Consider the following 14,476-nt stretch of genomic DNA (forward strand, 5'->3'; position numbering starts at 1 on the left):
TCACACCAACCATGTTAAGATAGGTAGCAAATTCCTCTGCCACAAACTGCGGACCATTGTCTGATAAGATTATGCTTGGGTAACCTTCTCTGCGAAAAATCTCTTCACAAAATTCAATTATATTAAAAGCCTTAATATCCCTTACAAAAGCAACTTCAGGCCATTTAGAGTGAAAATCCATTAAAACTATGGCATACTTGTTCTCAATCCCTTTTACGTGAAATGGACCACAAATATCAATAGCGACTTTGTCCCAAGATTTATCTGGAAAAGAAGTTGCAGTAATAGTGGTTTCCTGAGACCTGTGAGATTTATCACTGCACATACATGCTACACAATTCCTAACACATCTATCAATGTCTTTATCCATACCAACCCACCAAAAATCATTTCTAGCTCTCCTTTTCATACTGGTCATTCCACTATGCCCTTCATGTAAAAGACTTAACATTTTGTCACGTAATGTAGAAGGTACTACTAATCTGTCACCTCTTCTAAGGATACCATCAAAAAAAGATAACTCTGGCCAAACCATTTAATAGTCAGCTAAAATAGATTTATCCAGAGATGACAAACCAACACCAACATGTAAATTCTTAATTATCTGTTGCAACACATTGTCATTTGCAACAGCTTGAATCCATTCTTGCTCACTGAATGCATTATTGCACGATTCTACAATACTAGCTACCAACCATTCATCACCCTCTTCAGTTATACTATCCATATCACAAGGTAAGGGAAGGCGTGATAGACAATCTGCATTAATATTTTTGTGACCAGGAACATAGTTTATCTGAAAATTGTACTCCTGTAATCTGTACAACCATTTTGCTATTCTAGGTGTGGCTCTAGAAGCACCTTTTGTGGTGAAAATGTCAATAAGAGGTCTATGATCCGTTCTTAATTCAAATACAGTTCCCCAAATGAATGTTTTAAAATGGTTTACACCCCACCAACACGCTAAAGCCTCTTTTTCGATTACAGAATAAGAAGGTTCAGCACCCTTGAGCGTGCGAGATGCAAAAGCTATGATTCGTTCAGCTCCATTGTGTCTTTGCATAAGAACGGCACCTAAGCCATAAGCACTAGAATCTACAACGATAATAGAAGTATGACTAGGGTCATAAGGTTTTAGAGCAACTGCTTTTATAATGTCTCTCTTAATATTATCAAATGCCTGTTGACACAAAGTAGACCAAACAAAAGAAGTGCCTTTTTTCATCAATAGCCTCAATTCATGAACCTTATCGGCCAAATTTGGAACAAATTTGGAATAATATTCCGCAAGCCCTAGAAATGATCGTAACTGATCTTTATTGATTGGATGAGGTGCTTTTTCAATTGCATCTAACAATTTCATTTTAGGTTTAACACCTTCATTGGAGATAGTATGTCCAAGAGTTTTTTGTAGAGAAGGATTTTTAAGTTCAAGTAATCGTTCTTGAATTTTAATATTTTTAATTCTATTAATGAATTGATCTCTGATAATTTCCTCATGTAAATCTTTAAATTTACACGTGATGGCTAAAGTTCTTAAACAAGCTACATACTGTTGTACATTTTCTCCTTGTAACTGAGCTCTTGAGAAAAATTTGTGCCTTTCTACAACAATGCTTATTTTCTTCCCATAGTTCTCTTCTAGAGATTTTAAAGCCTCAGAATACACATCGACAGATGTGTCATTTGAACTTGTTTCACTAGTTTCACTGCCTTCATCTACAGTATCAACAACAGTTGAAACGACTCGATTACCTACTGGTAATGTTTTTAGAACTTTTCTACCTTCAACTCCCAAATTGTGTTTTAATAAAGCTAATTTCCTAGAGGGTAAAAATACATCACCACCAATAGCTTCTAAATAAGTTTCAAAAGATTCTGACCAATCTTCCCAATTCATGGAAGGAGGACCAGGACATTGTAAACATTTTGGAGGAGCTGCAACAGAAGATGAAACATCCATGGTAATATTAATAAAATTGAGTGAAAAGAATTAATACATTCACTGTATAAATAAGGAATATTAATAAAATGAGCTAAAATAAATAAAGTAGTCACCGTTGTCAGGATATAGTTGTTTTAAACAGAGAAGTTCACTTAAAATTCTTCTTTACTGGATCTGTGTTATAAAAAAAATGATCTTGAAGATTTAATACCTTTACTGTGTACTGGTTTCCGATATTTTAATTTCCGATTTAAAGTTATAATCGCTGTGCAATTGTAAGAAAAAAGGAAGCAAAACGAAGGTTTCCTTAATTTAAACGGACGTCTATTGACAGAGACGAGTATTGTTGATTGAAGTTGTCATGGAGGTGATCAAAGATGGCCGCCGTACGTCAAATATGCGTCTTAAACGTGAAGATGATGTCAAACGTTGCATTTACACGATGATGCTAAACGTTGTTTTTGACGAGGTGAAACGCATGAAACGTTTGCGTTGCAGAGCATCAGAAAAGCGCGTGGATACTGCACAGTTGAAGAACGCTCGAGGTTATCAAAAGAAAACAAGGCAGTAGTCAAAATACTCGAGGTATGAAAAAAAATATGAAATAACAGTTTTGTAATGGAACGCCTTTCTCCACTTGAAAACCAGACAGAATCAACGATGAATCCAATAAGTTGCAATTGTTAAATAATCAGCACAAGTTTTCCATTTGACAAAATACACGCGCTATGCTTACATTCAATTGTAGCGCTTGAATTTTTCTTAATGCTGAACAGTTCAGTTCATGTAGTAAATATTTTTTAAGGTGCACAGCAAAGTAAGTTCAGAAAAAAAAATTAGATCCTCAAGGTATATAAATCAAGTTTTCACTTTTCAAAAGGTTTTTTTAAAAAAAATGATAATTTAAGATCCAGTTAAGTTGTTGAAACGCAGTTTGCTCAAAATGGTAATTGGTATTACCATGAAATTAGTGATTTTTTTTTTAAAGTTCATCAAATACCTAGTCAGTTCAAGATTTTAACTGCCTCAGGGGTTGTAAGTAGATTTTCAAGTAGATCTTCAAGTAGATCTTCATCAAGTCAAATCTTCATTAAATTGACGGTGTTGAGATCTTCAAATCGATCCCATCCTCGTGGCCACTGAAATGACTTGAAGAACAGTGGTTTGTAGAAAGAAGTAGGTTTATTCAAAGTAACAACCCCAGAGGCTACACAGGACCAACACCTTCAGCAACTGCACCACTCTGGTCTGTCCCCTGGATTCCACACTCTGGAATCCAGTGAACATAACATAGCAACCAGAACATTGAAGGATCAACAAACAGGTTACTAAAATACAACAGGTTTGAATAGACATTGCTGAGCAGAACTGCATATGGGCTGATGCTGGGCCCCTATGAGTACCAATACTCTCCTTGTCTGTTACTCAAGAGAAGAAAATTAAAAAGTGCCGGTACTCAGTACCAGTGGGTACCAGCCTATCTAAAACACTGATATGCCAGCTCTTCTTTCAAGTATTAGATAGTATTGTTGTTTTAGATGCCAGATACTACAGAATGTTGTTTAAGAATGCAATGAGCAGGGTAGTTAACAGGCAGAAGGTATGGAATTCGTTTTGCAGGGTGTAATGAACGTGAAGGAATTGCAAATGAGTGGACCTCATTAATATTTACTCCTCAGCATCCCCTTCTGCAGTTGCTTTAATCAGTATGCAGTGGAAGCCCAAGAAAGATTTCTTCGCTTTTCGCACCATGGTTGGTTTAGAAAATATTTTTGTTTCAACTTGACTAGGGCAGAGAAAATTCAGCCAAAACAAAGCTCCCATCACCTGCATCATTCTCTGGGATATTGTTCCCGCGTGTGACAGCCCAAATAAAAATATGTATTTACTTCTTCATTTTGTGACCGGCTGTGGCTGTAAGCTATTATAAACCACAATAAGGCCTGACCCAATATGATCACACTAAATTCTCTACTTCCAACATAGGAGGGGTCTCATAAACGTTTGTAACTCCCTCTCATACTTATTTTATCCAAGTTGTGGTGTGCCTCAATTTAAAATAAAATAACATACCATCAAAGACCCACCCATAAACTATAAAACGTGTGGGAAAGAGAGAAAGCACCTCACGGTCGAAACACCAAGGGGGCTGCTGGCTGGTACTCACCAGCAAGCCTGCTGTGGTGAATTAATTCGGTAGACACTTGTAGGTTAAAGGATTAAGTTTATTCCTGTAGAAAACTCCACCCGAACACGGAGCGTCCGATCAGCGGCAAGCCAACGGTTACAATGGCCAACCGAAGATCAAGCGTCCATGCACGGGTAACATTACATTTAAAAAGCAACATGTTTATTCACGAGCTGTGGAGGAACTCTCTGTGGAGAATGGTATAGTTCGGAGAGGGGAGAAATTTGTCCCTCCTTTTAGACCTAGGCGCGTGAAACATCACGCGGTGTATGACACACAATTCATACATTACACCTACATATCGTCATTGGTTACTTTCTCTCAAAAAGAAACAAATATGTGTGTTGTCATAAAGAAATCTCAACCCATGAAATCAAGGAAAACAGAATAGAAAAACCTACATGTGAATGAACGATCTGTGCACGCTATTATGAGCAGTGCCCATTGAACCCCGTGAGAATATAAGCAGATAATGCTCACCGTTGAAAAACAGGTGAAGCTTAATGGCTCAAAGTAACTTTATTAAGTGCTGTAAGCTTCCCCAAATTAAAAATAGTTCTAATAAACCATAATCAATCCTCACAAGCTGCCAACGAATCATTGTAGGCCTTTTTGTTATTTTATGAGTTTAAATTGCCATAAATGAAACAACGAATATATATTCAAAAACACTCAGGTAAACACTTGGCTCGGATAATTGGCCATAGAAGATCCACTTTAAATAATAACTTGGTTTTGGGCAACACAGGTAATGCTACATAAAAAGTAGCACTTTTGTGCATTATAATGCACCTGTGATCTTATTTTATTTATTTTCACGTGATACATTGTATTTTAATATATTTGTATATTTATAAGTAATCATGTGATGAAATTGACAATTGAATTCTTCCGTGTCACCATTAACAGTTCAACCCTTTTTAGTCAGCAGTGCTTTGAAATTACTTTTACTTTCACTATTTTAATTATGGACTTTAAAATTCCAGCTTTCAGCGATGTAATTTTAATGGGTGGGATCTCGCCTACACAGTTATTCCAGACAAAGCGGATACCATTTTGCATTTTAAAGCATTATATGTACTGTGTTGTAGTAATAATGTACACTTTATATAATTCTAGTGTAAGGATTTGTGTTCTCCTTCTTACCCAATTGTAATTAAAAAGAAGTATCATAGTACTTGTAATAGACTAGAACTTTCTAAGCAAGATTGTATAAAAACGACTGTCAAAAGTAACTTTGAATGTTCTTCTGCGGGGTAACAACACTGCGAATTTTAAATAATTTGTAGAACAGCTGTTTTTGAAACAAAATAGTTACTTGGTGCTGATTTGCTGTGGATAGTTGATGTACATAAATTAAAATCTGGTGCTATCTTTAAGTAAACGGCTGGTGGCAGCAGAAGCACAGAATACACTCTCGCTTCTCTTCAATTCTTTATTGAGCTGTTCAACAATCCTCTGGTTTCTCTTAAGGTCTTTTGATAAGATAGTTCCGTGGGTTGACTCACTTTTGTGGTCTGCACTGCTTAAATTGTAACTGTTATTATCATTACGTCTCTACACTTACCTGGACCATTTGAACCTCCTTTATCCTAAACCCCATTAAGGTAATCTCCCCCTCTGATGTTCATTGTTGGTGGATAAGCACTGGTGCTGAAGAATCACCGAGTTGATTGCGTACTGTGAGGTTGAACGTTCTCACTGCCTCAGCCTGTGTTATTTGTGTGTTCTCTTGCAGAGAAGCAGAAGCTGAGGGATTCAGACTACCCCCTCATCGCCCGTGTCCTGCAGGGCCCGTGTGAACAGGTCTCCAGGGTGTTTCTAATGGAGAAAGACCAAGTCGAAGAAGTCACCTATGATGTAAGTGGGGTTTTAAGACTACCTACAAAAGCAGCACAGACAAGATTCAGGCCCTCAGCATGAGTGGTTTCTTAATCTGAATGGAGCTAAGACTGCTGAAGGCTCGGATGAGCTTTATGGGGCGAAACGTGTACTGGCTTTGTATCATCAACATATGTATTCGTCTGTATGTGAAAGTACACGTACAGGATTTAAGTGAGGCTAATTCTATAATATGTTTATTCCTTCTTAAATGCTATTTGAGGAATTAAACTACAACAACACGAATGGATATTGTATCCAATACATATGATATGATAACTGGGGTGTCATCTCCTCCATTCCTCCCCCACACATGACCTCGCTAACAATACCATTCCTAGCTTTAGCAGAAGACCACCACAAAGGAAAATTCAAACCATTTCTAAAAGGGGAATCTCCGGGGAGTACTAATCCTCTGTTGCTTTAGAGTAGAACTAAGTTGTGGGTTCAGTACAGCAAGATATGTGCAAATCCTTCATGGAGGGGAGTAAAAAGGGGGCGAGGGTGTCAGAAAAGTGACATTTCCCAATGCAACTCCCGTCGGATTCTTGACTGTCACTTCTGAAAAAAATGCGAAATGGAATTACACCAAATGAGACTTAAAATACAATTTGTTTTTGCTGTAAATCCGTTCTGTAGGGGTTGAGAGAAGAACATTACAAACATGTGTACAGTTGGTTAGTAAGGATAAAAAGTTAGAGACACCTTGATTGTTAATTTGCAGTTCTTCAACTCCAACAAAAAAACAAAAGCCCACAATTGTAAAACTGATTTTTTTCTTTCATTGGCCATTGAGGATTTTCCCATACGTCCACTGTGCTCCGATTGGCTGGCCATCACATTAAAATTTCGGTTGCACCTGCCATTACCGAGGACAAATAAAAACGAAAAGGGCACAAGGTTCAGAGTGAGCGTACTCTGGCCATCAGATGCCTTTTGGGGTGGGGGGGGGGCAAAGACAAACTAAATAACACATATACATTTCTTCAAAGTGCAGCTAAAGATGGCCCACTGATTGGAATTAGGATGAATAGTGTTTTGTTGACCTTTAATGGACAAAGGTTAGGACAGTGAAATAATACTATTTTGTAGCGTTAACTGCACAATCTGGTCTTTACCACACTTTCCACACAATCTGTAGCATACTTTGCAGATTTCCACAAAAAAATGTTGATTCTAGCTCAGATGGCTCAAAATAATACTGCCAGAGAATGTTCCGCTATTTTTTTTTTTGATATAGATAACGAAATTGCATACTTTGTCCCGCCTTCGCTGCATAATCCGAGTGGTTATTCAAAAGAAGTGTCCTTTAAAATTAAATCTACACAGATTCAAAGTATGGTGTTATTCCATGACAATTTAGGAATAGTAATTTAACCTTTTTATTAAATTAGAGGGAAACAAATATTTTCCTCTATAAACTTAATAATTATTTTCAAAATCACAGTAAAAGATCTGATTTCTTCACTCGTAATATGAAATATTATTTTATACAATAGCTAATGTATGCAATAATGTGCATGGTAAGGGTGCTAAAAGATATAACATTGTGGCTATATGTTGGAGTTCAATTGAGTGACACGTGTGCAATAGATTTACAGTGCAAATATAGTAAATGAGACATCAAAATGATAAGAAAGGCTTTTTTGCTGCCTTGCCTAATGAATATAATTGAGAACAGGCTGAAAATGAAACTTCTATGTTCACAGCATTTGAAAGCAATGTTACTGGTAGTCCTCAAAAGGATGCTGTTGATAACGTTTCCTTTCTACATGCCAGTCTAAGTTAGTCTTCATCCGAATCACATGTCTGATATAGTTGGTTGTAGCAACCCTCTCAATATCAATTTAAAAGGAATTAATTAATTTATCCAGAACCAAAGACTAGAAAATGCGAGATGGTAGAAGCACTGTCCTGTCAAAGCAGAGAAGATAACATAATACTTGTGTCCCTAACAATGGTATAGCTTTGTAGACTGGTTTGGGGGCTACACCTACATGTGCATACACATATACAAACACATTAGAGACAATAATATGAAACTTCCGGAAATTAGGAAGGATTTTATGTGGACTTGCTATGTAGGCTGTTGCCTCCCGATTGTGCTCATCATACTGAGTTATTTTAACCAGAAACAAAGCTCACACAGTTGAAAAGTGTATTTTTTCTGTATTTTGTTTTTGCAGGTGGCACAGTACATTAAATTTGAGATGCCAGTATTGACCAGCTTTATTCAGAAGCTGAAGGAAGAGGAAGACCGGGAGGTGACAAAGCTTGTCCGAAAGTAAGTGGTTGCCAGTAAAAATGCACAAACAGTGCAAATCCATTTTCCTGATTACATTTTCTGGGATTTTTGTATATGCTTTCCTTTCACAAACATGAGCTTCCAACCGCATTCTAGCAAATTCATATTACCAGTACCTTTCTCAAGATGGCAACCAGTGCTTAATTTGTAAATAAATAAGTGCCGGAGCCCACGTCAGGAGACCACTGCAGTTCGCACCACACATTGCCACTGTACTTGCACAACTACTAACCATCACACTGAAGTGTGACAATTCAGATTGTTCAAGGCCGCCAATGCTTTAAGAATGGCTTAGGTGGCGGGTATTAGTTGTTGTTAATGTATATTGAATGAAAAACAGTTTTTCTGCTCATCTTTAACCCTTTAATTGCTGCCGTCGGCTTACGGTCATCACGAGCGCTACCTCCCCAGTGCTGCGCACGACCGTTGGCCGACGGGTCAGCAGTCGTTCTCCGAACGTTCAGCACTGGGCGCTGAACGTTCGACGCTGGGAACGGGTTAAATTATACAAACAGCGCCACCATGTATCAGCTGTCATAAGTGCAGGTTCAGGCAATTAAGTGAGCACTGCTGCCAACTCATTCTATACAAATTGTCTCTGAGATCCATTACAGGGCTGATCCCATATTCTGCTGAAATTATTGCCGCCACGTACCAGTCTCACACTACCAACTTGTTTTGCACTAATTCTGGCTACTGGGATATGATCTGAAATCGGCGTCTTGTTTGGTCTGTCTTTGTACCAGTCCCTGAATGTCTTTGTTTCTCTCTGCAGGTACTCCATCCTGCGACTGACCATTGAGCAGCGGTTGCAGGAAATCGGAGACTTCCCCACAAGCATGTAGCACCACTTTACGCTGGTATCCTCCAGCACCTGGAGAAAGCTGCAAGAGTCTATGCACTTGTTTTCCTGGAAACAGACACAAAGCACAGTGAACAAAGAAGAAAGCAGTGACTTGGCATGGCCACTGGTGCTGTGGGATGGCAGATTTTGAGCTTTTCTCTGACTCATGATATGAAAGAGAAAACTGTATGTTCTGCAGACTTAAGCAAGTTGAGCCCTTGCCACTTCCAAGCAGTGGGGCCCTGCTGTTCTGAAATGGGCCACAGGATATTTATTTTGTGCTGTCCCAGGTGTTCCACATTCCAGGCAGTGCCTCTCGCCCACCTGAAATGCGGCTGTGAGGCGGAGAAGAGTCTCATATGTGCATCAGTTAAGTGGCCAGGGTGAAGCAATTCAGTGTGGTGGGCGGTGCTGGGGTCAGTCACATGCTAAGTCTTGGCTTAAGTCAGATCTGCCCCAGCCATGCTTGTCCTGTAGAGCAGATGGACTGTGGACCAGTTTTGCTATATGCTACAGTCCACCCCTAACTTGTTGTCAGTCTTTGCGTTCAAAAGCTTGCAGAGATGTTGAAATTGTCTTGTAACATGGAGGCACTGCCCGTCGTTAGGAGAAATAGAGAAAGATCTGAGGCTTCAAAAAAAATAGTTGCACCTCAGTCCTTAGTCAGCAGTCCCTGCCCATGTGCAGATTTCACCTAAACATTATTGCATCTGTTGCTGGAGTGAAGGGTTGAGAGGGTTTTCCTACACTTCCAGCAGCTATCCCCCCAAATGGTAATGGGGGCGTGGGGTCACAACAGTATTCACATGTACAAAACCTCAATATGCGAGCCATTAACTGCTGACATTACAGTGTATTCCAGCCCTACCGGCCAGACGGACTATTTATCAGGTGATCGACTGGGGAAGCCCTCCTGTGCAGGGCGGTGTGTGGTAATATTCACCTACCACCTTGCACATCCCTCTTACCTGCAGGATCCCTTCTGGCCTAATGTAGTTATAAACTCAACCGTGAAACAAACTAAATGCAACATTTAAAGTGTTATTTTTGATGTGAAAAAGACCTAGCATAGAAGTAAGTTTAAATCATTTATTTTAGGCATTGTGTGTGTATTGTACACCAGGATGTTACATAAGACAAATATGAGTGAGCAGGTAGTTTGAGCTCATCCCTACTTCACTTTCCCAATGGCAGTAAAAGGAATTGTTTATTGCACTATCTGCTGGTATATGCACTATGTCAGAATATTCCAAACACCATGGCATGAAAGGCTGGTTTATACTTTCCTGATCCACGCAAAAAAATGAAACTGTAAAGGATGGGCAATTACTTCCAAAAAGCTAAATGTATAAGAGAGCGGCATCTCCATGCAAGTCTTATTAGAAAGATGCTGATGAGATTTTCTTGTAAAGTTGTGTCGTTTTTTATGTTATAGTTTCCCAGAGACTGTAAGAACACATTCCACTCTGTAGAGAAACACATTTGGCGTCTCAAACAAAATGCTGTGAAATTAACGTACATTCCATGCGCCGAGGACAGGGGTTGAGTGGTAACATTCCAGCTATGATTATATGTTAATCCCCCTTCTCCCCTCCACACACCTTTTGCTGGAGAATTGTACTCGAGTTACACTGCAGCAACAAAAATTAGACGAAAAATGCCCCTACAATTTTTTTGTTGTTGAAAATTTTGGTGAAATACCACAACTTTTGTAACTTACGAACTTGCCTCAGCTCAGCTGGTACAGCCTTAATGAAAATGCACTCAACGTCTTACAAAATGTTTTTTTAATACACAGATGAACAGATTAATTACTCAATTTGCAATTTTTTTATTTAACAGAAATTATGTATGGCTTCCACAAATTTGCTGCTGCCCATTAGCAAGGTTTTCTAAGATCAATGTACTTTTGTCTATGTGGGAGTTCCGCTTGGAGGACACATGCCCAATGACGTTCATCCACAGATCGTTTATGTTGCTGGGTTCCGTACAAAACATTTACAATGCAGAATTTAGCAAGTACTGTGAAATATCTTCTCATCTCTGAATATAATGTAGTATTTCCAATAAAGTTGCCCCTACTGATATGTGGTGGGGCATATGTATCTTGCAATCAAAAATGTGGAATGGAGTGTTTTTGCCATCAGTCATTTAGAGAACTGGTTTCCTCCGCCATGAGCTTACAACTAAGTGGACATTTGAGGTATTTTGTTTGAAGTTAAGCCGCGTAGATATTAACTCTCCTTGATTATGTCATAGGTAGGTAAAAGCACAGCAGTTTTTTTAATAGAAACTCCCAGGGCCTTGAGTGTTTGCTTTTTCTTTTATTTTTCGGACCATCTCTCATAATTGGGGCTTGAAGAAGTTGATACAATTATTTCAGTTTTGCCTTTGAGCCTTGACATTTAACAGTAACATTTTGATTAATGGTTATTTACTTTCGTTTTCAGATCTGTCTCTCCTAGAACCGTGGGTCATATTGTGCCACTTTGGGGACTGTAAGCTTCTTTTAAAAAGATGGTCAAAAGTCTAATTTGTCAGTTCCATTACCCCCGGCTCCATCTTCCTCACCCATTCTGTACTCTAAAGTAAAGTACCTCTAAGACAGGCTTATTTCAAGTTTGTTTAATGCCTTCTCTAAACACACCCCCTTTGGTCTCTGGAAAAGCAATACAACCTGGTCAACACCCAAATCCCCACCTGCAGTTACAGAGTAAACAACTCCGGTTGGAAGGCAAGACCAAATTGGGGGACAGGAAAGATGGCCCCAGGAATCATGAAAATTACTCACAAGTAAATGGGCCGTTACTTCCGGGGTCCCCTTCCATATCCTGTTCCTTATTATATCAGGCTGTACCTAGCCAGTGCCACCTACAGAACCCAAAGGCATTGCAAAAAACATATCAGGAGACAAAAATACTGTGAACACATATGAGGCTTCAATGCAAATCAACACGAGAGAATCAAACCAGGGAAACCTAAGCTAGCACCTTGGATACAACGCTCCATTCCTAGTCTCCATTCTCCTGGAGATAGGGAAGAAAGAAGAACATGGAAGGCATGGCCCATGAGGCAGCCCAGAAACCATCAAGAACATAAATTCGCCGAATCTTTGTCCAAGCAGAAGATGTACTTCTTGGCATACCTTACCTGGCGGACAGAATTAAGTCTTAACCGCATCGCTGCGGCGGTTATTTTTGTGCTACGCGGCTTTTTTCTAAAAGCCGCGTTAGATGGCGAGCCGAGCTCGTCATCCGCACACGCCCCCCATGGCTGATGACGAGCTGAGCTCGTCATCAGCATCGAAGGGGTTAAAGTTCAGTTGTGAACTTTCCCGAGAGCCCCATATGGCACAGCAAGGTCTAGGTAGATCTTCCATGACCTTCTTATGGATGCTGATCTTTTAGGCTCTATTCACATTAACTGATCTTAAGTTAGAATAGACTTCATGTATGTTATTAAGAACGAATCCAATGCAACACCTCATAAGAGCAAGTTACTTGGGAGGTTGTTGTATGAATTACCTTTCTGCCAGAGAAGCAAACTAAGAATCCCTTAGCTAAACACCAGCTTTCCTAGGATGGTACCTGCTCAAAATGATTTTTTTATTTTTATTTATTTATAGTGTGTACCATCACCAGTAGAATCTCTGGCACAAAGTAAGATTCCAGTAACCAAGTCTAACTTATTAAGAGACAAGTCACGTACTCAGATGTCTCCTGAATTTGTGTGAGGGAGTTCACAAGTTATGGGACAATGACTGAGAAAGCCCTGCCTTCCCATTTCTCTGTTTTATTTGCTTATGAGAAACATTTTCACCCTGGAGCAAACTACTGAATGAACTTTGTCACTGAAAAAAATATTTTTTCCTGTTTTACATTGAAGGCTCTGTGCTTGTGTTAGTTTAAATCGAAATTCTATTTTATGTTTTTTACCAATGGTCTTATTCTAGTAGAACATTTCTTTTGCCTTTTTACTTTACGTACTTTATTACAAAGAATATGAGCATTTCTCCTGGTTTATTCTTCTCATGCTTTGGTACTGCCCATTGCAGCTGTCTAAGTGTATGTATTTATATAGCGCACTTGTACCCTGAGGTCTCGTAGCGCTGTATTCATACCGCTGTGGAACCCTTCCGGGCTTTCCTGTAAAATATCCACTCCGTGGCACCCAAAGGTGAAGCCGTAATTTGTGTATGGGGATACATACTTCACTTAAGAGTAAGCAAAAAGTGGTGATGTTGGCATTCTTGCTCTTTGGACATTCTTCCATTCACAGCACTCAACCTTCCATTCCCTCACGGTACATGACAAGGTCTTGGTATTCGGTGGAGCCAAGGAAGTTAGTACGCAGTGCTCTACACAATAATGCGACGTGTAGGGATGCAGTCTTGGGTCTGTGGTTCTTTAATGAAAAGTGCCTTACATCACAACTTCAGTCCCACCACCCTAACCCTCATTATAGGACCCATGATAATCCCAGGGAAATAGCGATACCACAGGGTTGGGTTTTCCCTACTGAAGTATCTACTCCCCAATCCCGGTTTCACAGCCTTTGATGGAGGATAATGTGATAACTTATTTTCCACCGTTGCAAATGCAAACCTCTCAATTAAAAAAAAATTCTGCACTCATTTTGCGTGGTTGAGCCTGGAAATATTTAGCAGGAACCACTGCTGGGACTAAGGGATATTGCCTCACGTCTTTTAATAATGATTAAGGAGTAACTCTTATTTGTTTCTGAATCAGGATTACCACTTGTAATTTCATGAGGGCCTGAGTAGGACAAGTTCCAGTATATTTGTAATAGGAGAGCTCGTGTAATTAAGCACATAAACCAGCGTAAAGAGAACTTTCCTGACTTTTCGTTCAACCTTTTTTGAGGGTAAAGTCTAATGTCCATGCATTCTGCAAAACCTCTCTTGTAGCCATAGAAAAGGCACCTCTGAGCTTCCAATCTCAAAGGAACTGGCTGCGGAAGTACCTGGGCTGAATTTGCTCCTCGTTAACTCCTATCAGAAGTGTTAAGTACATTTTATTTTAACCTCTTTGCTCATAACACACATGACTCATGCACAGGTTTCAAAGGTACCCAGCTGTGCACAGATTTCCATAAGCGTTTGTTTTTAAAGGTATTTGTGTAATATCGCTTTCCCTCTGAAGTTTAATGTGACAATTGTTTGAATATGACACATAAAACTCCATATTTGTGTATCCGTTTCGGTGCACGCTCTGAAGCACATACATTTTATTGAATAAAGCACTTTGCAAGCACAATTTCAACCTATTTTGTGAGACAGCGTTTATTTTGATT

General features: G+C 39.3%; 1 protein-coding gene across 2 annotated transcripts in view; it reads left to right on the top strand.

The window, feature by feature from the left end:
- The window catches only part of RASSF2 (Ras association domain family member 2), a 262,300-nt gene extending 249,961 nt beyond the window's left edge, over positions 1 to 12,339 (top strand). The window contains exons 10-12 of one of the 2 annotated variants that reach the window (XM_086943516.1): positions 5,872 to 5,993; positions 8,201 to 8,298; positions 9,095 to 12,339. In XM_086943516.1, the coding sequence (XP_086799642.1) occupies positions 5,872 to 5,993; positions 8,201 to 8,298; positions 9,095 to 9,164 (290 nt within the window). In that variant the 3' untranslated portion in view covers positions 9,165 to 12,339. The remainder of the gene's footprint in view (positions 1 to 5,871; positions 5,994 to 8,200; positions 8,299 to 9,094) is intronic. The other variant, XM_086943517.1, reaches the window with a different exon arrangement.
- Positions 12,340 to 14,476: the final 2,137 nt, after the last annotated feature.

Source organism: Lissotriton vulgaris, chromosome 11 (assembly GCF_964263255.1).
Source record: "Lissotriton vulgaris chromosome 11, aLisVul1.2, whole genome shotgun sequence".
NCBI classification, from domain to species: domain Eukaryota; kingdom Metazoa; phylum Chordata; class Amphibia; order Caudata; family Salamandridae; genus Lissotriton; species Lissotriton vulgaris.